We start from the raw sequence: 21,300 nt of genomic DNA on the forward strand, positions 1-21,300 counted from the left end.
AGTAAAATAATTTTTACCTCATTTCGGTAAGAACTTTTAGTAAGATACTTTATTTTTAAAAATATCTTCTAAGTAGGTAGTGTAAAATCTCCAAGGAAACCGTATTTTGTAATGAAAAGTTACATATTACATTACATCGATTTTAGTGTGACCGATTTCGACTTGGAGCTTAAGCGCTTTGGTTTAAATTCAAAATTTTGAAGTTGCGCGCTCACGCTTAACAAATACAATTTTATATTAACTTCGGGATGAATTTTATGAGCAAGTTAGATAGAAATTTAAAATTTTATAAGTATTACTGTTGTCACAAAACTGAATCATGCCGCCAAATTCATTTCTCATAAAATTCAATATTCAGACATACAATATAAATACATTCCCTAAAAAAACTAAAAAATAATTTGCAATATTAACGTATGGATACAATCTCATGGATGTCAATCACACATCCTAAAAGTAGGCATTTCAAAATGGCAGATCACAGTTTTCAAGTGCTTTTCGGTCACTATTCTTTATTTATTTGTAGTTTCTAGTAACGATGCATTCACTTACTCCACAATGGTGGTTTTTCCTCTCGCTGATCCTGTTCTTTCTGGACTGGATCAGTGGCTTTAAATTTACCCTCTTACACACGAATGACATGCACTCCAGGTTCGACCCCATTTCCCACACAGGTGGAAGGTGCAAGACTGTCGGCGATTGCTTCGGGGGATTCGGACGAGTGGCTGAAGTGTAAGTATTCCTGACTTGGGAGTAATCCTAATGCTAACTAAGTCAAAATATTCATTTCAGAATTTCTGCAGCTAGAAATACTGCAACTGATCCGGTTATCTACTTAAACGGTGGCGATTCCTTTCAAGGTACTTCCTGGTTTTCGGTTTATCGAGGGAAAATGGTGGCCCGAATGCTAAATTTTCTGGCTCCCGACGCCATGGTACTGATTGCCTAATTGTTTATAAAATCTATTCGCAATGATCCCTCCGCAGGCCCTCGGAGTTCACGAACTTGACGATGGAACAGATGCCTTGGCCGAATTTTTGAATACCATTACTTTTCCAATGGTTAGCAGCAATATAAACCTGATAAATGAACCTAAACTGGCGGAAAACACTAATCTGGTGACTTCCTTGGTTATCACAAAGGGTGATCGTAAGATCGGCATAGTGGGCTATATAAGACCGGATACCAAGGAGCGAACTCAACCAAGTAATGTGATTTTTAAACAGGAAGTGCCCGCCATCAAGTAAACACATCTAAACTACATGTGCTTAATACTTAATTTTAACATTTTATTGCAGTAAGGAAACAAAGAAACTTAGGGATCAAGGCATCGATATCATCATTGCCTTGGGACATTCTGGCTACGAGAAGGACATGGAGATAGCCAAGCGGTGTCCGGACGTGGACATCGTCGTGGGTGGTCAGTCGCACACGTTTCTCTACTCGGGAAAGGCTCCGAGTAAGGAAGTTTCGGAGGGACCCTATCCCACAATAGTGGTTAAGCCCGATGGCAGGAAGGTGCCAGTTGTTCAGGCCTATGCTTATACGAAATATTTGGGAAACCTTTCCCTAGAGGTAGGATCTAAACCCACAAATGTATCTTATAAATCGCATAAGTTTCCACTTTACAGTTCGACAGTGGTGGAAATCTGCTTAGTTTCAAGGGTAGCCCCATTTTATTGGATAATCGCTTTCAGCCCCGGAGAGATGTTCAAGATTTTCTTCAACTGTACCGCCAGGTGATCGATGACATGGAGCGCCATGTGGTGGGCACTACCTCCGTTTATTTGAATGGCGATCGAAAGAGCTGCGGTTATAGTGAGTGCAATTTTGGCAACTTCATAGCCGATAGCTTTGTGTATGCCCGAGTAGTCCAAACGATGGCGGATAGAAGTTCTTGGACAGATGCATCCATTGGACTCATCAATGCGGGCGGTAAGTGATCGGGTCTAGCTTCCATTGTATAACCTTTGTAATTGGATACATCTAGCAATTAGAGCCTCGATTGATCCCGGGGAGACGGGCGCCATTACGGAGGCTGATGTGGTCACAGTGCTTCCCTTCAGCCAAGATCTCTATTACACCAGGATCAGTGGCAGTCAACTGATGAAGGCGCTGGAGCACTCCGCCCAAATGCGTAGTAAACACATGACCAGTGCCCATCTCCAGGTTTCGGGTCTTCGGCTCAAGTTCAACCACAGTTTGCCCAAGGGCGAAAGGATCACAGAAATCCGTGCCCTGTGCTCCGAGTGCCAGATTCCGCACTACGAGGCAGTTGATACGAATGGGTATTACGGTGTGGTAGTAACATCATTTCTATTGAATGGCGGCGAGGGCTACAGTTTCGTCGATCCAAAGCGACCGGAAGTGGAAAATATGACGATCCTTGATCGCATGGCTGTTATCCAGTATCTGCAGGAGCACAAGGTTATCTATCCGGAACGGGAGGATCGGCAATATGTGCAGCAGAAGCACATCGCCAACTCGGGCTACATGTCTCTTGAACCCAACTTAATACTCAGCTTTTTGTACTTTTGTCATCGATTTCTCGTTTAAGTGTCTAGTCTATCCACGTACGGATTGCGTCTCCATGGGGCATCATTATCATTAGTATTAGCTCTCAGTTTTTGTCTATTGCGCAATCGCTTAGAACACCGATTAGTGACTTAGTCTGTTGTGAACCTTTTCTATATGCATGCAAAAATGAGCAAAGGTGTCTGAAGTTTAATTATATACATAGTAAATCTAGATTATACTATTCAATTTGTTTGTATTACCATTTATATATTATATTATACTATTGATAACGATCAATATAGATGCGAAAAATGCCTCTGTCCGTCCGTATAAGTAGTTCGTAATATTTAAATGGTATCAAAGCACAAAGAATTAATTCAAATTATGAAAATTTCTGAACTAAAAGCATGCTTGAATTTTTCTTTGTTAATTGTTGTCATCAAACGTGATTCGCTCAAATAAAATATTCTAAGACGGATCCTAAACAAATGTAAGCTTTTAAGATGTTAAAGGCACATCGTGAGCTTACCCAACTTTAATTCTGACTTTGACTGATCAGTGAGTGGCTCGAGCATATTCATATTGCCAGGTGCTACCAGCATGACTCCTCTACCACAGCGGCTGCCCGTAATTGACTGCCAAATGAAGGCTACCACCAATCGGCATTTGTATCTGTATCTGTGGCTCGGTCTTGGTTCTCTTGGGCCTGTAGTCCAGAGTCTCCGGGCTTCCGACCCTGTCTTTATTGCTGGCGGTTCTGGTCTCGTTCTCGGGTGTCTTCTGCTGGTGCTAAGCACTATTAAATTCCCCATGGTTAGGCTTTTCATGAGAAGTTCACGGCGCACCGACCCCGCCGACCTCTGCCCACATAATAGTCATCAAGCTCGTGTTCGCCGCCCCTGCATCGCCCCCATGCCCCTTGCCCCATGATTCCCCCTGATCCTCCTCGGTATCCAGGCTGTGGCTCCAATGTCTGCTACTGTCGGCGTGTTCCAGCTTCAGATTTAGCTCCATCTCCATCTCCGGCTGCAACTGCAGCCCCAGAGTTCTTCTGTCGTGAGAAGCACATACACATCATGGACGGGCACACACACTGCATCCACATCCGCATCCACATCCATGTCCAACTCGATCGTAGGCGACACAAACACTATCTACTGTCGGCATTTCGCCAGGGAATTGCGTGCACAGAGAAAAATTGTTGACCAATTATATAGTCCAAAACTGGAACAAGAGTCGAATTCAAATTCGGAGAAATCTTTGGTCAAGATAGGGAAATTTTATTAATCGGTTTATATGCAAGATGAACTAGAATTTTCAACAACTACTAACTAACTAACTACTAACTGAGTAGTATTCTCATAGTTTTTCTTACTGTTGGTGAAAATGGGTAGGAAGGGCGGGAAATGGGGGCGGGTCAGCGGGAGCTGGCATGTAATTATGTGGCCCCATATACCGCGTCCGCTTCTCGGACAGCGGTCAAGTGCAGAATCAGGCACTTTGGAGCGGCAACACGCTACAGTCGTCGGCACCTGGTACTCGCCTATCAGTCATTCGGTTAGTCATGGCTCAGAGGGGTTCTTGAACCCGAGTGTGTACCATAACATAGCTATTCCCATAGCTACATCCACACCCACACCAGCCACATCCACACCCGCATAAAGGTTGGCAGTGGCATTTCAATTTCGCAAATGAACCCCACTGCCCGTTCTAACTTGGCTATAATCTTGGCCGGGCCGATGTGTCTGCACATAAAAGTCTACTTCCGTCTTTCTTTCATTTCTATTTGATTCCCTTCATTAAGAATGCTTCTTGGTTTCCTGCTTGGTTCCCGGCCTCTGTACTCCGTCATCTCCACCTCCTCCTCCTCTTTAAGTTGGAACCGTTTAGGTCTAATGGCCGTATTAGCGACATGAGAATAGAAGATCGCGCGCCATTTGTTCGGGCATTACCGGCAATCCGAGTATCTGTATCTGGGCATCTGTTCTATATCGAATTGAGACATGGTTGTGCTTTTTATTTTTCTCTTTATTTTGTGTGTGTGGAACTGGAAGCAGATCATGCATGGGTCAATGAGTTGCGCGACTCACAAATTAGTGGAAATCATTGGAGACCCCGCACCCGAAATCGCCAACAGATGTGATTTTCGTGTTGATGCGGTTAGGTTGCCATTGTTGCCAGTTATTCCTGTTGTTGTGCTGGTCGTGATTTTGTTGCCCGGTTCGCCAGAAACGTTGAATTGGCTTCACCTTTTGACATGGAATTTGAAATGACGTGAAGCAACAGCCGAAGGAAGAGCAGCTCCACCTCCATGCCTCCTCCATGGACTCCTTCTGTGTCCCCAATACAGCCTCCTCCACTTTGATTGCCAGTTAGCCATCGCAGCCATAGCAGTCATCCCAGTTGGAGCCCCGTCCTCCGGCAAATGCTCATTTGGTTTCGTTTCTCGTTTCGATTCAGCTTCATAGCTCTGCGATCGAAATTATTTACCGTTGATATGCTTATGGTCAAGGCGAACGGGAAAGAGTCGGACAAAGCAGGCCAATTACGATTTCCTGGAGGTGGGAGGATCATTGGGTTACCTTGTTTCGCCCTCAATATAGACCAAAATATGATTCAAAAGTCATGGAGAAATTTATAATTGTGTGGGAAGTAAGAAATCATGACCGAAAGGCATTCATTTCTGAATCATGTCTTCATTTCTTTTCCTAACTCTTGTTATGCGGTATTCGTGTTCGTATTCATTTAAAAATGCAACTTTATCGAATCAAATTGAATGTAAATCTCGAGGAGCAAGCCGACTTGATTAAATCCTCAATATCTTCCTGATTTCCTGAGGTCATACCGGTCTTGAATGGTCCACCGTCTTTATAAAGTTGCAAACGAAAAGAGCTGGCATTCATTTGTGAATATTTTAATAAGTTTATTATAAATGCACATGAGTCATGGCAGAAAATAGAAGGAAGGAGTAGTGGGATTCGGACATGAATTTATTTATGCATGAACGGATCGGATCGGATGGGTTGGGATGGTATGGGATGATCTAGGATCGGAACGGAACGGATCGTATTGGATTGGATTGGATGGGATGGTATGGATTGGATGGCATGGGTCCTGATCGGTTTGCTGGTCATGTTCCCGTGATTTTGTGGGCTGGGCCCTCACGACAGTTGCCACGATGACGATGTGTGTGTGTGTGCGCTGTGACCTCCGATGCAAATGCTGATGACCTTCGTCGTACCACCAAGGACACACACACACAAACGCAGATACTTTGACTATCCGATCAGAAAGATATTCTAATTAGAACGCAGGCAAGTGGAAATTTGTGATGTCCGCCTCAAAAGAATATCTCAGCGTCATTTTTTAAGCCGCTGAAACCCGATTCACATTAATCCTTTGATCCCAAGCGGAAAAAGTGTGTATTAGTGCTTCATCTCTGCTTTTAAACTCCTTGTTGTTCAGCTCCACAGAGAGAAAATGAGCATGAGTTCATTCTATATATTGTTCGGCTTTATTCTGCTCTGGCAATGCTGAAGGATATTAAGGAAAAGTAACATCGTATATGCACTTTTACAGCCTTTTTAGCTATAAATCATATCAGATCCATTATCCATTTTTCTTTCTGTACACTTTAAGCTAGATGCCATGTCCATGTCGTCATCATCAGCATCATCGCTAAACTTGACGCTAAAATGGATGTGGATACACAGGAGCAACACACACACACACGCATACATCCTAGCACACACTCTTGCAGATGGGTGGGAGCAAAGGGGACGAGGGGTATGGAACAGGAGAGGAAAGCCAAAGAGGCAACCAAAGTCCGTTGGCAAAAGCCAAAGTCGAGGATTTCTACCAAAAGGCGAATTAAATTCCTCAATCTGGTGCCGAGTTTATTTTTAGACCAAAAACAAAAAGCAACAGGAACAAGAAGAGCAACTAGCAATGAAATGGGAACAGGAGGTGGGGCAGGAAGAGGAAGAGTAGGGGGAGGCAGGCAGAAGCAGATGGAGAAGAAGAAGACGACAGCGATCATGCGAGGAGCACAAAGATACACCGAAAAAAAATACTCCAATACTAGTTGATTAATGACTTTTTAATATATGATAGTAATTATGCAATATAGCTGCATTCCATTGACTAACCTTTAATATTTCGGAATGTTTAACAATAGATTCTAATTGAATTCTCTTAGCTGCATGTGCGCTTCTCGCAGTGCACTTGCTCACACAAATACAAATGGTGAGGATCAGAAGATCAAGCTGCGAAGAAGAAGCACCAGCGGCCGCGAGTATAGATGGATGAATGCTGTTAAAGACGAAGGCCATCCAGCATTCGGCCCCTGCCACACCCCCTGCGCCACCGCCTCCTTGTGGAAAATCCAGATTGCAAGGAGCACAGCCAACTGGCAGCCGCATCGGTCACATTAAGAAGCTCCACTGTGCGTCGCAGTCGACGGCGTCCACCCGGCGGCGGTATTACCAACAACAACAAAAAAAAATGCCAAACAAAACGAAGGGCCAAAATCTCGGTGCGTTGTACTCGCGATAGAATTTTCGATTGCAATGGGCACGCACAGGTTTCTTGGCCACAGTTGCACCACCAAATCCACTGCACCACCACTGAGCCACCGAACCAGCGAGCTGCACATCCACATCCTCTGTCGTCCAACTGGGAAATTGCGGGCAATTCATTTCCCATGACTGTTAATCACTTGGCCATTATTTTGTTTAGCCGAACGCGTACATAATTATAGCCTACAAGCGTCGATCGGCCGATGTGACCAATGGGATTAACTATTGCTTAAGCTAGAATTAAGCCAGAATAAAATAAGAATGATTAAGCCGATGCGAGATGGTTGTAGTCGTTGAAGTGGGGATAAATTATCTATACGTACTAGATATTTTATACACCAACTAAAAATGAATCCTGTATCAAATCATCTAATCATTCAGTTATCATACTTAACCATTGACCCACATATCTGTGTTCCATCTACACATATATTTTACAGAAAACCCATAGATACAGAAATCAGTAAATAAATATATGTATATATTTAAAGAAATAATCAAAACGATCATGATAGCTTCTTTCCATTTCTCCGAATTGGTGGCTAATTTTCTCTAAGCCACTTAAAGTTCTTTATTATTAATAATCATTAAACCAATATTTATCCTTCCCCAAGTTCTAAGACTAATTAGAAAGCTACAAGAAGTGGAGGAGAAGCCACGAAAATGCCTTCAATTACACATGCACACATTTATCATATTTTTCTTTTTGTTTTCGGTGGACGGAGGTGGAAAAAAGAGGGAGTGTAGATTCGTGTTTTGCGGCTGGAATTGGGCACCCGCAGCACAGAAATATTGTCAAAATGCAAAGCAGAAGATCATTATTACATTTCACGCTTCCAGCAAAAGTAAGTAAAAGAGCCCAAAGAACCAAGAACCGAAACCGCAGAAAGCGGCGACTTCCACGGGCGACTCAGCGTCGCGATAGCGTACCAAATTAATGGAAATGGAACCACATTGCGTTCCTTGGGTTCATGGAAGTGCCAGTGGCGGTGGCAGTGGTAGTGGCAGTGGCGTGGGCTCACAGGGTATTCTGATGGGGGTTCTCGAGAGGGGCTATGGCCAAAGGGGTGGAGGAGGGCGCACGGGGGAAAGGGGCAGGGAAGAACGTGCGGCGAGCCCTACAGGTAAGACTGTAGCGAAGACGGCAAAAGACCAGCAGAAAGAGCCCAAAACCAAAGCGTCGTTGTGGGAGAAAGAACGAAACTAACAATGGACTGCGATGACTCCTCCGTCGACGTCGTCGTCTCCCATTGGAATGATGACAGCGACGTGCAGTCGTGTTTATAGGTGTGAGTATCCACTGAAAGAAACTAGAGCGGCTTTCGTTTACACCTACAAAGTTTGTCCTTTGGTAAAGGTATTTTCCTTGTTAACAGATCTTTCCATTGATGTATCATCACTGGTGATGGTCGGAAGACCACCATTTGATCGTGTGTAGTACTACTGGTGTAACTCGTCACTACGTAGACTGCTACCCACAAAGCTTCCTATAAAGAGAAATTTTAGGGTATCTAATACCATTTGAAGATTTAATCGAATGTATTGATAAGGACTTCATAAGCTGTGCTGGAGTTTAAGAAGATTCTGATGATCCTTAAAACGGATCCAATTTCTTGCTCTGTATTAATATTTCGGTTTGAGCCCGCTTTTGTGTGCCTTTGGTTTATTGCGCTCTTTGTCTAGCACTGACTTGGGCACTCACGCACACCACGAAACACAGGAAGAACTCGCACACAAACTGACACCCATACACACACACACAAACACACACACACACACACTTGCACAGCGAGGCCAATTTCCAATCACATCCATGAAATAAGCAAATAGTTGGTTCTGTTCGGTACGATTCGGCTATTTCTTCTTTCTTTTCCACGGTCTTTTCCCGTTTTCAGCCAGCAATTTCCTTCTTAAGCTAACTGCTTTCGGCACCAACCGACATTTACCAGCGCTAACTTGGCCAGAACAGAAGCTCGGCGGATCAAGAATTTCCAATTACCAATTCCAATACCAATTTCGGGATCCAAGGATTAACACAAGTCGCTGGCTCTAAATCAGTATCAGCATCTGCATCTGCATCAGTGTCTGTTTGGCCATTCGGGTGTGTGAGTGTGTGTGTGTCGACTGGAAGAGGAAACTGGAACTGGAATCGCTGGAGTTCTTCTGGAAGCAGCGAGTCTGATCGTCGTGTCGTTCTTGGCTTCTTCGGCTTCTTGGACTTCATTCCCATTTCCATTCCCGACTTCTTGGCGGACTTCATTCGCGGCTGCGTGATATTGGCCTGATCAGTTGAGCGATCAGTCGACGACGAAGGCTTGCAGTGAACGCGACGTGAAGTGCTGAACTCTCCAAACTCTCCGAACTCCAAACACTTCTTCTTTGGAGCCACTTCGATCGCGCGTCCCCAAAACGCTGAGAACCCGATTCGTATTCCCCGACCGTCGCCAGTGGCAATCAGATAGTGCTCCGCGCTCCCACCAATCCAACCACTTGAAGCAAAGATGGCCAAAATCGTACTCTTCTGCCTGCTGAGCCTCTTGGCATGCGCTGCAGGTTAGTAGAAAATTATTTAATAAATTTGTATCCCTTTATTGCTTGTAGAGTTGCTCAATGCAAGGGTTTTTTCAAACTTAAAGAATCCAGAAGGATTAAATCAAAATTGTAGTAATATTTATAATGGCGGGCGGTAGCAAGACTAAGAAACTTCAAACAAAGTATATGATTTAAGAAATTTTTAAAATTGATTCTTAGATCTTTTGTCCTGAATTGGAATTAATAAGGCTCATAAGAACTTTATTGTACAGAAATCTGCAAACTTACCACTATAGTATTTCCTTTTCCTGCTTTTTCAAACTTCTTACTTACAAGCATGTTTTATCACAATAGTCTACAATTTTTCAAGTGCAGAACTCGTTACGAACGTGACTAACTGCCCAGCAAATTAAACGTCTTCCCAGAACTTGGGAATTATTACGGAATTATTAAGTTTTCAGCCTCCGCATCTCTAAATGCCTTGCTAATTGACGGCTTACCCCTGTCCGTCAATGATAATTCAATCTTGAAGAAACCCCTGCAATTATTCCTACCTTCTCCCATTTAACAAGTAAACAAAAGAAGTTCCAAAGAAGTGCAAAAAAAAGTACCCAGCCAAGCCTGAAAAAAAAAAAAACAAGGAAAGGCATAAGATTCTGGTGAAACGAGTAATGCATTCCCATCATTATTTCCGAATCAGAGTCGCAGTCATTAAGTCTACTCGATGTTTTTGCATCGATTCTTCAGGTCCGGAGTCTTCACTCTCCAGTCTTCGCTGAGAGCTCTCTTCTCATCGATTACCCACCAGCATTGTTCCCGTTCCTGATGGCCAACAAACTGGCTTTATTTTCCTCCTTTTTTCTTTTTTTTTGTTTTTATCAATTTCCCTCTGCTTATCCCAGTCGCCATCACCATTATAATGATTTGCCTGCTAACTGGCCCGAGGGCTGTTAGGTGCCAACAAATCACTAGAGTTAGCCGCATCCTCCGGCAATAGCATCAGCATCAGCATCAGCTTCAGCATCCACATCAGGGTCCCGGCAAACACTAGCATTGACTTTGACTGCATCATTAGAGACGTGCTAGATTCGCGATCTATGGCTGGCCAGGCGTAATTACCTACGGAAATTATGGTGCTCAAGAGCTACAGGGAACTGGGGTTCGGCTCCGCGATGGCCAATTATAGGGTTACCTATCCCGATCCCGATTCCAAACCCAATGCCGATCTTGATCTCGATCTTGGTCTTGGACTTGGACTTGCAGTTGAATTCACGTCCCAGAGTCAGTGTCAAATTAACTGCAATTGGGACAGAGCTCGTTATCTTCTCTCACCAAGTGCCTTGGACTATCCATCCACTACGAATCCGATTTAGATTCGCCATCAAGCTGAATTCATTTGGGGGAATTAATGCTTGAATTGAATCCGATCCCTCGAGCTGAGCTCCAAGCTTAAATTGGCCCATTAAAATAAAATTTAAGAATTTCTTCGAACCGTTGAGCTTCTGATCTCATGGCGCGGATCATTATTCTTATTAGGCAGATGGATATCTCAGCTCCTCGGACGCATAATAAGTTGCCCAATAATCTTTTCATTCATAAATCTTCGCCACGACTTGTCTATCATCAATCTGATCAAAGGCAAAGACTTTGAGTTGGCTTCGTGTGTGTCTTGCATTTCAATCGCCGGAAATAATTTCATATACGAGCAGAGTACACACTTGGGCATGGTGATGAGTGTGTGTGTGTATGTGTGCTCAAATACTGGAACTCACTTGATGTCTAGGCCCATGTCTATATATCCTACATATCCCATATCCCATATCCAATGTCCATCCAAGACAAGTGCCATAAATGGCCAAGTGCCCGGGGGGTTCGTTGAGTCAGTTGGAAAACAAACTACTCGCACTGGTATTTGTGTTTATCTTTTGAGCCGCTTTGTAAAAGAGCCAACACACACACACAAACACCTCTGTGTACACAGATACTTTAGAGAGACGGCCAAGATCTTTGTCCCTCGACTACCTGTTGAACCTGAACCCTATCCCGAACCCATGCCCAAAGTCACTGTCATCTTGCATTGTTCCCTGACTCGCAGACTTCTCTTCACTTTACTTAAGTTCTCGGGTCAGCGATTACATAAGATTCGAATGGGTCTCTGGCTCTGCGTCTCCATTTCGGGCTGACCAGCGGGCTAATTAATGTCATCAGCACCTTCAGTCCCCATTTCGGATTTTGTGTAATTAGCCGCCAGAGGTCAGGGACCGCATAAATGCTCCTGGTCATCACCATCATCATCATCTTTGTGAATCACCCGTCCGATTTGGGGCTCCAAAGTTCTTGGTTTTTATGGACTGGGGGACCAACGATGGCTAGCCACTTTTTTGTTAATCCTATTTAATGATGTTTCTGCGATTACGAATGCTATGTCCGCAGTTGAAACCGTTACCGTTTTCGCTGTTTCGGTTACGCATTGCGATTCCAATTGCGTCTGGAATCCACAGACATGGGCAGGTTCATTAACCTAGGGTCTAATCCACTTATAGAACGATCAAATGAACAGGCCTTTGGTATCTAAATGAAAAGTATCTTGAATCATCAACCATATTACCTTTATTTTCTATAGGTCAACGCATTACGACAATCCACTTGGATGGAGTGCAGTACTTCATCAGCCGCATGAATCCCTATTCCCCGGAGCTTAACTACTTCCTGGCCTACCAATACTGTCGCTCCCTGGGCCTGCAACTGGCCTCCTTTGAGACGAAGGAGAAGGCCGAGTCGATGACCACGTATCTGAAGAATGCCGGTTACGGCAACTACGATTTCTGGACCTCCGGCAATCGCCTGGGCACGGGCATGTTCCTATGGATGAGCACTGGTCTGCCGTTTAACGCCACTTTTGATTTCTTCGAAAACTCGGCGGACGCCATCCAGGCCGGTCTGCTCGATCCCGTCGATCATAATAGCAACACCTCGCCCCAGCGCACCGCTCGCGACAGGTAAGGATGACAAACTATCACTAAGGATATAGGATATAAGGTGCACAGAAAAAAAGAAGTGATTACTCCTTTCTGCTGTAACCTGTGCCACCTTGACTATGCCCATCTACATCGATATCCTTTCTGTTTCACCGCTCCAATCTACAGCAGCAGTGGCGCCGAGAAGGGATGCGTGATCCTGAAGCAGCCCACGCTCAAGTGGATGCCCGAGGACTGCTCGGCCGTGAAGGACTTCATTTGTGAGCAGACCCGCTGCTACTACTACAACTACGGCAGCATCCCCGTCTCGTCGGCGCAGGGGTAAGGACACTTGACCGCGGAGCCACTTCACATAACTCCACAAAACTCCACCACTCTACACAACCACACGCAAATCGAACAGATATTAAGAGCACTGATTGGAGGAGGAACTAAGAATATTGATAATAATGCAATAAACAAATTATGCTATAATTAACGTTAATTAATTCGCTATACGAGCTGCCCGACGGTGGCGATTAAACAAATGTCCCTAATTAAGTAAAGACAAACGAAAACAAACATATTTATACCAGATAAATGTTGATACTAAAACCCAACCCAGATCAAGAGATTACGCAAGGATAACGTGATTAAAAACAAGTTACTTTAGTTGACCACAAACGAACACACACACACTTACACTCAGACACACACACACACACACAATGACAAAATGCGAATCCGATTTCGATTCCCAAAACAGAATTTGCAAAAAGAACGAACAAATAGGTGAGCTAAACCCCAAATCGTTACCAATCTACCATAACTACACACACAATCTATATGCATATGTACATCTAAAGACTAATGCGACTTCTTACTAACGCCACTCAAAGTTCTATGGGCCAAACCGAAAAGTTGGTTAGCCCGAAAAAGCCATTCGATCCTGATTGAAAATTATATGATTTGAAAAAATCGACAAGAAGAACACTGCCTTGTGGACGCCAATGGGTTGACTTACAACCGCGAAAGTTTGTGCAATCCTGACTAGATACCTTTAGATACTTTACTTTAGATACTTTATTTTAGATACTTTACTTTAGATACCGATCCAGAAACTTGTATTAAAAAGATACTTTTAAAGTTTCGAAACAAGCTACAGCTTTCAAAACTTTAAATGAAGCCTCCAAGTTGGGATCTATTGATTCCTATTTTCAAAACCATTCCACTTTCGATTGCACACACTTTTGCGAGCCATCCCATATGAGCGCCGAAAATGTATCTTGTTTGGTGGTTTGGGGCTTAGCTTCCTTAGTTGTTGTATCGCTCTCGTTGCTGTCGTTGTTGTTGATGTTGTCATGATGAATTGTGCTCAACTAACTTTAGGCTAAGCAACTTTCGCACTAACCCAGCCCACGAACCGCCCAGGAATCAGAGATAGAAAAACTAAACTCCCTTTTGTTATTTCTCCATGTCCACCGTGCGCCGTCTAGACGTCCCATCACCTCCACCACCCCAAGGACTCCCGCCTCCCTGATAAACATGCATGTGTCCGCCACAACCACCCCCTTGCCCCTGCTGATGTCCACCAGTGGAGCAATGTATACCGCTGCCAAGGCCAAATCTTCGCCAGCCGTTGGCCACCGACTGATCGATGACTCCAGCTCCCAGCAGCAGCCCTCCTTTATGTCCTTCAAGCTAAACCACGATCGCTCGCTGCCCGATACGGATTCCACTGACGTGGATGTGGAGGATCAGGAAGCGGATTTGGATGGCGAGGAGCACGATGACCACGAGGCCGAGGGCGAAGAGGAGCATGACGAGCACGACAACTTCGAGGAGCATGCCCGTGAGCTGAGCAACGACAACGATGGCGATATCAAGGAGCATGTATTCCCACTGAGCGACAACGAACTCCACCCCGAGGTGCATTCGATCGAAGAGGTACAGCAGCAGTTGCAGCAGGAGGATGCGGATGCGGACTTGGCACCAGCTCCCGCGGCGGCTGAGGAGAACGAGAGCTCGCAGCACGATGCGGAGGCGGATGGAGAGCACGAGCAGGAGGGAGCTGAGGGCGAGACCGACTTGGAAAATGAGTCGCCGGGGGAACTAATCAAGGCCAACGAACCATTGGCGATGCCCAGCTCCACTGAATTCCCAGCCGCCGCCATCGAGGAGCGCATCAAGCAGATCGCCCAGGACTTCCAGAAAATGGCCAGCTCCCAGGAGTTGCAGACCAAGGAGGAGCTGACCCCACAATCCTCCCTGTCCCTCAACGATCTGATACGCACCCTGCGGCCCAACGAACAGCATATCATCCCGCAGATCGACTCGGACTACTCCAATGCCATGCGTGTCCTCGGCAAGCCAATGGCGGCCAATAACTAGGCATCTCCTTTCCCTTACGAATGCCACTAGCCTAAGTTGTGTGTGTGTTTGGGTCGAGGTGTTATCCAACCGGGTATCCGGGTTCCACTGAGGAATGGCCATTTTCGAGAGCCGGCCGGACATGTCCGAAAATGACGCTTCTCTCTGAGGACCTCCATGCCAATGGATGACCGCGCTGAAATGCAGCGAGAGATGAAAGGAGCTAAGACATTAATCTATATATAAATATATATGTATTGTATGCTTTAATTGTATGACAACCACCACAAAAAAAAGGAAACTCTTGATTAATAAACGTAATAAGTAAATAAGATAATGGATATTATTAAGGGATTAAATACTACAATAGGGGATTAGTGTTTCAGATTGCTTGGAAACATGAGTAGGCAATATTTCTAGAGATTAAATAAGATCTTTTAAGGTACCAAAGAGATCTCATGTGCAATCCATCGTAAAACTCCTCAATGATAGAATTGAATCCCCTTATCCCAGAAATATCTCATAACGGCTCGAATTGACCATGGCCAAAGCGCAAATCATAAACAACAAGTCAGTGGGATTTATTTTGGCCTGGTCGAAACGAAGATGAAAGCCAATAATCGTAAATTAACTGCTTAGGCTCTAAAAACTAAAAAAAACTGAAAACTGAAGTGTGTGCCTTGGAATTTCATTGCACTCGCTCCACGAAAGCCAGCGGCCGCCGAGGAATAAATAAATAAATTCCTCGGTGGGCTTACATCATGCTGCCCGTGTCCATGTCCGTGTCTGCATTCAAATCTGCAAATCATCTTTCTTAATTTAAAGAGGATTCCGAGACGCAGACGCATTACATCAAGTTTTATGTGTGTCGGTGTCGTTCGCCCAATAATTGGATGAAGATGGAGTTGCGTCTTTGAACCAAAAGATCCAAAGGGGGCCCCTGTCCAAAAGCCCCCATCCCTGCCCACCTGCTGCTCGGTTCGTGGTCCCCATTCCCAGCTTCGTCCTCATCCTCATCTTCATCTTCATCTTGAGCTGCGACTTTGCGCAAGCGCAGACGACTGACTTCGTTTGAAGTTCTGTTGACTGATGTTGTTGTGCGTTGTTGTTGCTCTGCTAAAAGTTGGTAATGAAAGAAGCACACACAGAACTGGGTGTACATATGTGGCCATATATATATGTATATACATATATGTGGTATGTGCCAGCAGCAACAAAAGCAGCAGCAGCAGATGCCAAGACAACCTTGAAATGTATAGCAGGGTCCAACGAACGAATATAAAAAAGGTTCTTTGGTTCCTTGGTGCCTTGGTTCTTTGGCTCTCCAGGTTCTTGGGCTCATTATTTCCCACTTCTTCTTCTTTTTTCTCCTCCAAGTATAAGCGGGAACAGTAAGTAACTGCTCGCCGGGAATGCCCCAACCAGGATAAATCTCTGGGGTAAACGACGGCTCCAGAAAGCAAAAGTGCCCGCCGATAAGAGGTGTATTTTTAAACACAAGCGATTGAGTTGGACGATAAAACCCGGAAGTTGCGGAAGCTGGAAGCGATGGCGAAAGTTCCGACTTGGTGCGATTATATAAGGGAATCTCGCCGGTATGCAGTATCAGTGCAATTCAAACACTTGCCTTGAAAACCATATCCTTTGCAACTAACCACACAATGAAAGTACTCCTGGTTCTAACTTTCCTGGCCACTTTGGCTCTTTCGCTGGCACTTCCCCAGGTGGGACATGGATCTGTAAATGGACCCAGTGGGGTAAGTATTTATATTTATATTTATTTAGATTTTAGTTATTTAAATTTTTATTTATACTCAGCGCTTTCCTATGACGAAGAATTGGGCGCAACCTCCGGTTGATTTGCGAAAACCCATTATCTTTCTGCCAGAGGCCACGCCCATTCACGAGGCCCAGGAGTCCCGCCCCGGACTAGCCAGACATCGCAAGAGTGGATAGATGCCAAGGAATACCTATTTATTATATAAGTTTAGCAAGTGTATCTGTTATAAAGACTAGCTATTGCGTTGACATCTTATAGATGCGAATTATAATTAGCAAAACCTTGGAAAAGTCAAGAAATTTTTGAAATATAATAAATAGTTTATATTTTAATAACTACATTTTGGCCTGTTTAAAATAAAAGGTACAAAAAAGTGTTATAAACAAGAAAATGTGCATGATTCCCGCCAAAAATCTTAATTAAATTTGGAGAAGGACCAAAATAAACATATTTAATCTTACTTACAAATTGCATATACAAAAAGCAACCAGTTTTTTTCGCGTGCTATATTTTATTGACTTGAACGAGTTTTTTGATTGATTTCGCTAATCAAACAACACAACATATATATATAGCGTGTTTAATGGCACTAACTAATGCTAATTTAATTTAAAACATTAATTTCTGTGCCAGCAATGGAGGATATAAAACAAGTAAAGCATATAAATTGTTTAACTATAGCTGAAGAACTTTAAATTATGTTCTTTATTAACCAGTTTGATACTCAACGAATTATAGCACCTGTTTCTCTGGATGTTCAGATGGAGCTACTGTTTATTGGTTCTTCTGCTATTAATCAAGACCCATTTTTATTTAAATTTATGCTTGAATTTATGAAAGATACTAGTTTCCCATACATGTATGCATTACAATTTAATGACGAATTTGCAGTAGTAAGTGCTTGATTAGTTTCCTAAGTTACTGAAAATTGAAAAGATATTAAAGGCTGGAAAGGTAATAGTTTTGAGATAAATTAAATACAAAACACTTTTTGACTCTTTTAAATAGTTAGCTTTAAATAAACTTTTGCTATTATTAAATATGTCTAGACAAAAACTAAGAAATGAGAAATAATTTGAATCTCTAATAGAAAAAACACGTGCAGAAAATATTTAATTTAATATTTATACTCCCTTTACCAGAAATAAGCAGAAACTTTATAAATATTCATTGCCTAGTTGACATAATTAATCCATAGTCACCTAATTTAGATAACAAACTTGTTTGCCCAAACTGATTGGGGATCCCCCAGGGCGGCAAAAGCAACGAATTTTTTACATCTCAAAACTATTCTAGGAAAGCTAATTATATTTCATTTTAAAACAGCTACTGTTTCAAATCCCGAAAAGAATTGAGTATCCGACGTGTCAAATTAAAATGCAAATTAATATATTTTTATTAATATTCATGCATGACTATTTCGATTCATACAAAACACATTAATTCGTCACGACACTATTTCGAATTGGATAGGCTATAAAAGATCGGTAGTTGGGATGGCCCCAAAAAAGTGGATCCAAGTCCAGCGTCCACAAAGGTTGATTGACATAATTAATAATACCGATACAGATCGCCTCTCAACGGTGTTATAATTAATTGGAAACGGAACTGAAGCGGGTTTTGCTTTTAAGCCTCAAAATTTGCTCCATGCAATTCACGTAATACCTAATTTACTCGAATTTAACAACGGGTTTTCGTCGAGTTCCGGTTTTTCCTGAAAGCATACGTTATCAAAAAGTGACTTGAGCAGAGATTAAAAGTGTTAATTGCAAACGAGAATCCGTGCGATCAAATACGAGAATGCATCCCCAGTTAGAAAGCAGAAGCAAATGCGTAATCGTTCTATCACATAAGAGTCAAATAATCAAGATTTTGTAAACTAATAATAATAAACACCCAATCTGGCCCAATATCGACTAAGTTCTGAGTTTCTCCCATATGCCGAACCATCTTGCATGGCGCTAATGAACCGAGACGAGTTCCCAAACCACTCGGCGAATATCGCCGGATCGGTCGGATCATATACGATATAACATGGTATAATCAACGCGTTTCGATTTCTGTATAATTCCGAATCACTGGACTTGCGATTTATGGATTTGAATGGGTCGGGTGGGGGCGAGGTTGGCCAGTTTATAGCCTGAAACCTACTAGTCTAATGGCTATATAAGCCCCGATCGGCGGTCGAGCCAAAAACATTTGTGTGGACCGTGCGAGCGCATTAGGTTAGTCCATTGGGAATTACTTGCTTGATTACTCGCATCGAAAAATCTGTGCAATAGCATCTCGTAGTTGCAATAGACAAGCGCATCGGCTGATAAGCCGTCATATGCAATCAAATATAATTAGTACAACGCGAAGATCAGTCGTTTCTCACTTCGACTACGAAACTAGTCGGAACTAATAGTTTCCTCTATTGGCAGATCAATATGAAGCTTCTGTTGGTTCTCCCACTTCTGGTGGCTGTCGTCTCTGGCCAGGGATTCGGAGGCGGTGGATTTGGAGGCGGATTTGGAGGTGGATTCGGAGGCTTGGGCAACAATCGAGTGGCTGGAGCCTTCCAAAATGTGGCCGGCGCCGTTCAGAATGCCGTGGGCAACATCGCCAATGCTGTGCCCAAGGTGCCGCTGCTCTCGAACGTCCAGGACTTTGGTGACTTCTTGGTGAGATAGGCAGCATTGATTGCTTCCAAAGGTAGAAGTACAACTTCAATCCATTTCCAGAGCCAATCTGGAAAGACCTATCTCTCCGCCGCTGATCGCGCTCTTCACGAAGGTGCCTTCGCTTCCACCAAGAACCTGGTGGATGCCGGAAACGCTGCCTTTGCCCAAGGAGTGAACACCTTCAAGCAGGCCGTGAACGCGTTCGCCGATCTGACCCACTCTGAGTTCCTTAGTCAATTGACTGGTTTGAAGAGAAGTCCGGAGGCTAAGTAAGTGCTGACAAACCATTTGCACAGCCGGCATAGGATCTTATCAATTCCATTTCTGCACACAGGGCTCGCGCTGCTGCCAGTTTGAAGGAGGTCGACCTGCCTGCGAAGCCCATCCCGGAAGCCTTCGATTGGCGCGAGCATGGCGGTGTCACCCCAGTCAAGTTCCAGGGTGTCTGCGGCTCCTGTTGGGCCTTCGCCACCACTGGTGCCATTGAGGGACACACCTTCCGCAAGACCGGCAGCCTGCCTAATCTCTCTGAACAGAATCTGGTCGACTGTGGCCCAGTGCAGGACTTTGGCCTGAATGGCTGCGATGGTGGCTTCCAGGAGGCCGCATTCTGTTTCATCGATGAGGTGCAGAAGGGCGTGTCCCAGGCGGAAGCCTATCCCTACATTGACAACAAGGACACGTGCAAGTACGATGGCAGCAAGTCCGGAGCCACCCTCCAGGGATTCGCCGCTATTCCGCCCAAAGACGAGGAGCAGCTGAAGAAGGTGGTGGCCACTCTGGGACCAGTTGCCTGCTCGGTGAATGGCTTGGAGACTCTTAAGAACTACGCCGGTGGCATCTATAACGACGATGAGTGCAACAAGGGCGAGCCAAACCACTCCATTCTGGTCGTCGGTTACGGATCGGAGAATGGACAGGATTACTGGATCGTCAAGAACTCGTGGGACGACACCTGGGGCGAACAGGGCTACTTCCGCCTGCCTCGCGGCCAAAACTTCTGCTTCATTGCTGAGGAGTGCTCCTATCCCGTGGTTTAAGCGGGGAATCCGAAATTTATGGCAAAATGTACTGTGAAGTTTGTGATGTGGACTTGACGTTGGTTGCGTCCATTTCTTAAATAAAAGTCTTTTCTTAATAATAATGCTGCTAATTTAGAGTAGTTAAATGAAAGTAATGCAATTACTTTTGTTAAATATTAACATAGAACAAATTAAAAAAAAATAAACAAGAATCGTTTGGAAATTTAAAACTATTCAGGGGTTAATTAGGCACTAAACGGATAGAGGTGTTTAGCAATTTGATGTGAATAAATAAGGCCGACCTTGATGACCAAACAAGAATACCTAGATATTCGGGTAAGTTCGAAAAATGTTTGGGATAGTAACGGAAAGCTTCTCCGCCCTGAAGGACTTCTTGGCCAAGTCCAATAAAAGGTTTCAAACCTTCCAGCCCCGAGACGAACGTGCCTATAGAGTAGTCATCAAAGGTCTTCACTACTCAACGGACCCAGAGGAAATTCGGGATGGGCTAAACCGTCACGGACACAAGGTCAGAGACCTCTACAACCCCACCCAAAGAAGTACCAAAAAGCCACTTAACATATTTTTCGCCAATCTCGAGCCGGCCAAGAACAACAAGGAGGCCTATAAAGTTACGCGACTTTGCAGATCAGTGGTGACAATCGAGCCACCGATAAAGTTTAATGACGTGCCGCAATGCTATCGCTGTCAGGCATTTGGACATACCCAACGGTACTGCCACCTAGAACACAGGTGTGTCAAGTGCGGAGACAGCCACCCAACCGTTGAGTGTAAAAATAATAATAAGCCGGCCCATTGCTTACACTGCGAAGGACCGCATGCAGCCTCATATAAAGGTTGTCCCGCATATAAGAAGGCCAA

General features: G+C 44.1%; 4 protein-coding genes across 7 annotated transcripts; all 4 read left to right on the forward strand.

The window, feature by feature from the left end:
• Positions 1-483: 483 nt before the first annotated feature.
• On the forward strand, positions 484-2,757 carry LOC6609606 (protein 5NUC). Of its 2 annotated transcripts, XM_002034247.2 has the most exons (6): positions 484-732; positions 793-934; positions 987-1,243; positions 1,299-1,575; positions 1,632-1,935; positions 1,991-2,757. In XM_002034247.2, exons 1-6 carry the CDS (start codon positions 539-541, stop codon positions 2,554-2,556), a joined length of 1,740 nt encoding a protein of 579 aa, XP_002034283.1. In that variant the 5' UTR covers positions 484-538; the 3' UTR covers positions 2,557-2,757. The 2 variants fall into 2 exon arrangements, with proteins under 2 accessions (XP_002034283.1, XP_032572462.1); XM_032716571.1 differs by lacking the exon at positions 484-732 and having other exon boundaries at positions 793-860.
• Positions 2,758-9,056: 6,299 nt separating this feature from the next.
• Positions 9,057-15,285, forward strand: LOC6609610 (nucleolin). 3 transcript variants are annotated; one of them, XM_032714859.1, is made up of 4 exons: positions 9,057-9,647; positions 12,250-12,625; positions 12,776-12,925; positions 14,080-15,285. In XM_032714859.1, exons 1-4 carry the CDS (start codon positions 9,596-9,598, stop codon positions 14,972-14,974), a joined length of 1,473 nt encoding a protein of 490 aa, XP_032570750.1. In that variant the 5' UTR covers positions 9,057-9,595; the 3' UTR covers positions 14,975-15,285. The 3 variants fall into 3 exon arrangements, with proteins under 3 accessions (XP_032570750.1, XP_002034287.2, XP_002034288.2); XM_002034251.2 differs by having other exon boundaries at positions 9,058-9,647; positions 12,773-12,925; XM_002034252.2 differs by lacking the exons at positions 9,057-9,647; positions 12,250-12,625; positions 12,776-12,925 and adding an exon at positions 12,932-13,375.
• Positions 15,286-16,539: 1,254 nt separating this feature from the next.
• LOC6609613 lies at positions 16,540-17,073 on the forward strand. Its single transcript, XM_002034254.2, has 2 exons — positions 16,540-16,710; positions 16,772-17,073. The coding sequence occupies exons 1-2, from the start codon at positions 16,615-16,617 to the stop codon at positions 16,907-16,909; spliced, it is 234 nt and encodes a 77-aa protein (XP_002034290.1). The 5' UTR covers positions 16,540-16,614; the 3' UTR covers positions 16,910-17,073.
• A 1,798-nt stretch (positions 17,074-18,871) lies between these two features.
• LOC6609614 (cathepsin L1) lies at positions 18,872-20,540 on the forward strand. Its single transcript, XM_002034255.2, has 4 exons — positions 18,872-18,958; positions 19,157-19,396; positions 19,457-19,665; positions 19,731-20,540. The coding sequence occupies exons 2-4, from the start codon at positions 19,163-19,165 to the stop codon at positions 20,434-20,436; spliced, it is 1,149 nt and encodes a 382-aa protein (XP_002034291.1). The 5' UTR covers positions 18,872-18,958; positions 19,157-19,162; the 3' UTR covers positions 20,437-20,540.
• The last annotated feature ends 760 nt before the right edge of the window (positions 20,541-21,300 follow it).

The sequence above is a fragment of the Drosophila sechellia genome, chromosome 2R (assembly GCF_004382195.2).
Source record: "Drosophila sechellia strain sech25 chromosome 2R, ASM438219v1, whole genome shotgun sequence".
Classification (NCBI taxonomy): Eukaryota; Metazoa; Arthropoda; class Insecta; order Diptera; family Drosophilidae; genus Drosophila; species Drosophila sechellia.

Bases quoted from the DNA above. Each gene is read 5' to 3' on its own strand.
- LOC6609606 (XM_002034247.2), top strand. From the start codon at position 539: ATGCATTCACTTACTCCACAATGGTGGTTTTTCCTCTCGCTGATCCTG. The intron at 733-792 runs GTAAGTATTCCT...TATTCATTTCAG, and splicing joins TTCGGACGAGTGGCTGAAGT to AATTTCTGCAGCTAGAAATA. The intron at 1,936-1,990 runs GTAAGTGATCGG...GGATACATCTAG, and splicing joins TGGACTCATCAATGCGGGCG to CAATTAGAGCCTCGATTGAT.
- LOC6609610 (XM_002034251.2), top strand. From the start codon at position 9,596: ATGGCCAAAATCGTACTCTTCTGCCTGCTGAGCCTCTTGGCATGCGCT. The intron at 12,626-12,772 runs GTAAGGATGACA...TCCAATCTACAG, and splicing joins CAGCGCACCGCTCGCGACAG to CAGCAGTGGCGCCGAGAAGG. The intron at 12,926-14,079 runs GTAAGGACACTT...TGCGCCGTCTAG, and splicing joins CCCGTCTCGTCGGCGCAGGG to ACGTCCCATCACCTCCACCA.
- LOC6609613 (XM_002034254.2), top strand. From the start codon at position 16,615: ATGAAAGTACTCCTGGTTCTAACTTTCCTGGCCACTTTGGCTCTTTCG. The intron at 16,711-16,771 runs GTAAGTATTTAT...ATTTATACTCAG, and splicing joins CTGTAAATGGACCCAGTGGG to CGCTTTCCTATGACGAAGAA.
- LOC6609614 (XM_002034255.2), top strand. From the start codon at position 19,163: ATGAAGCTTCTGTTGGTTCTCCCACTTCTGGTGGCTGTCGTCTCTGGC. The intron at 19,397-19,456 runs GTGAGATAGGCA...ATCCATTTCCAG, and splicing joins AGGACTTTGGTGACTTCTTG to AGCCAATCTGGAAAGACCTA. The intron at 19,666-19,730 runs GTAAGTGCTGAC...TTCTGCACACAG, and splicing joins AAGAGAAGTCCGGAGGCTAA to GGCTCGCGCTGCTGCCAGTT.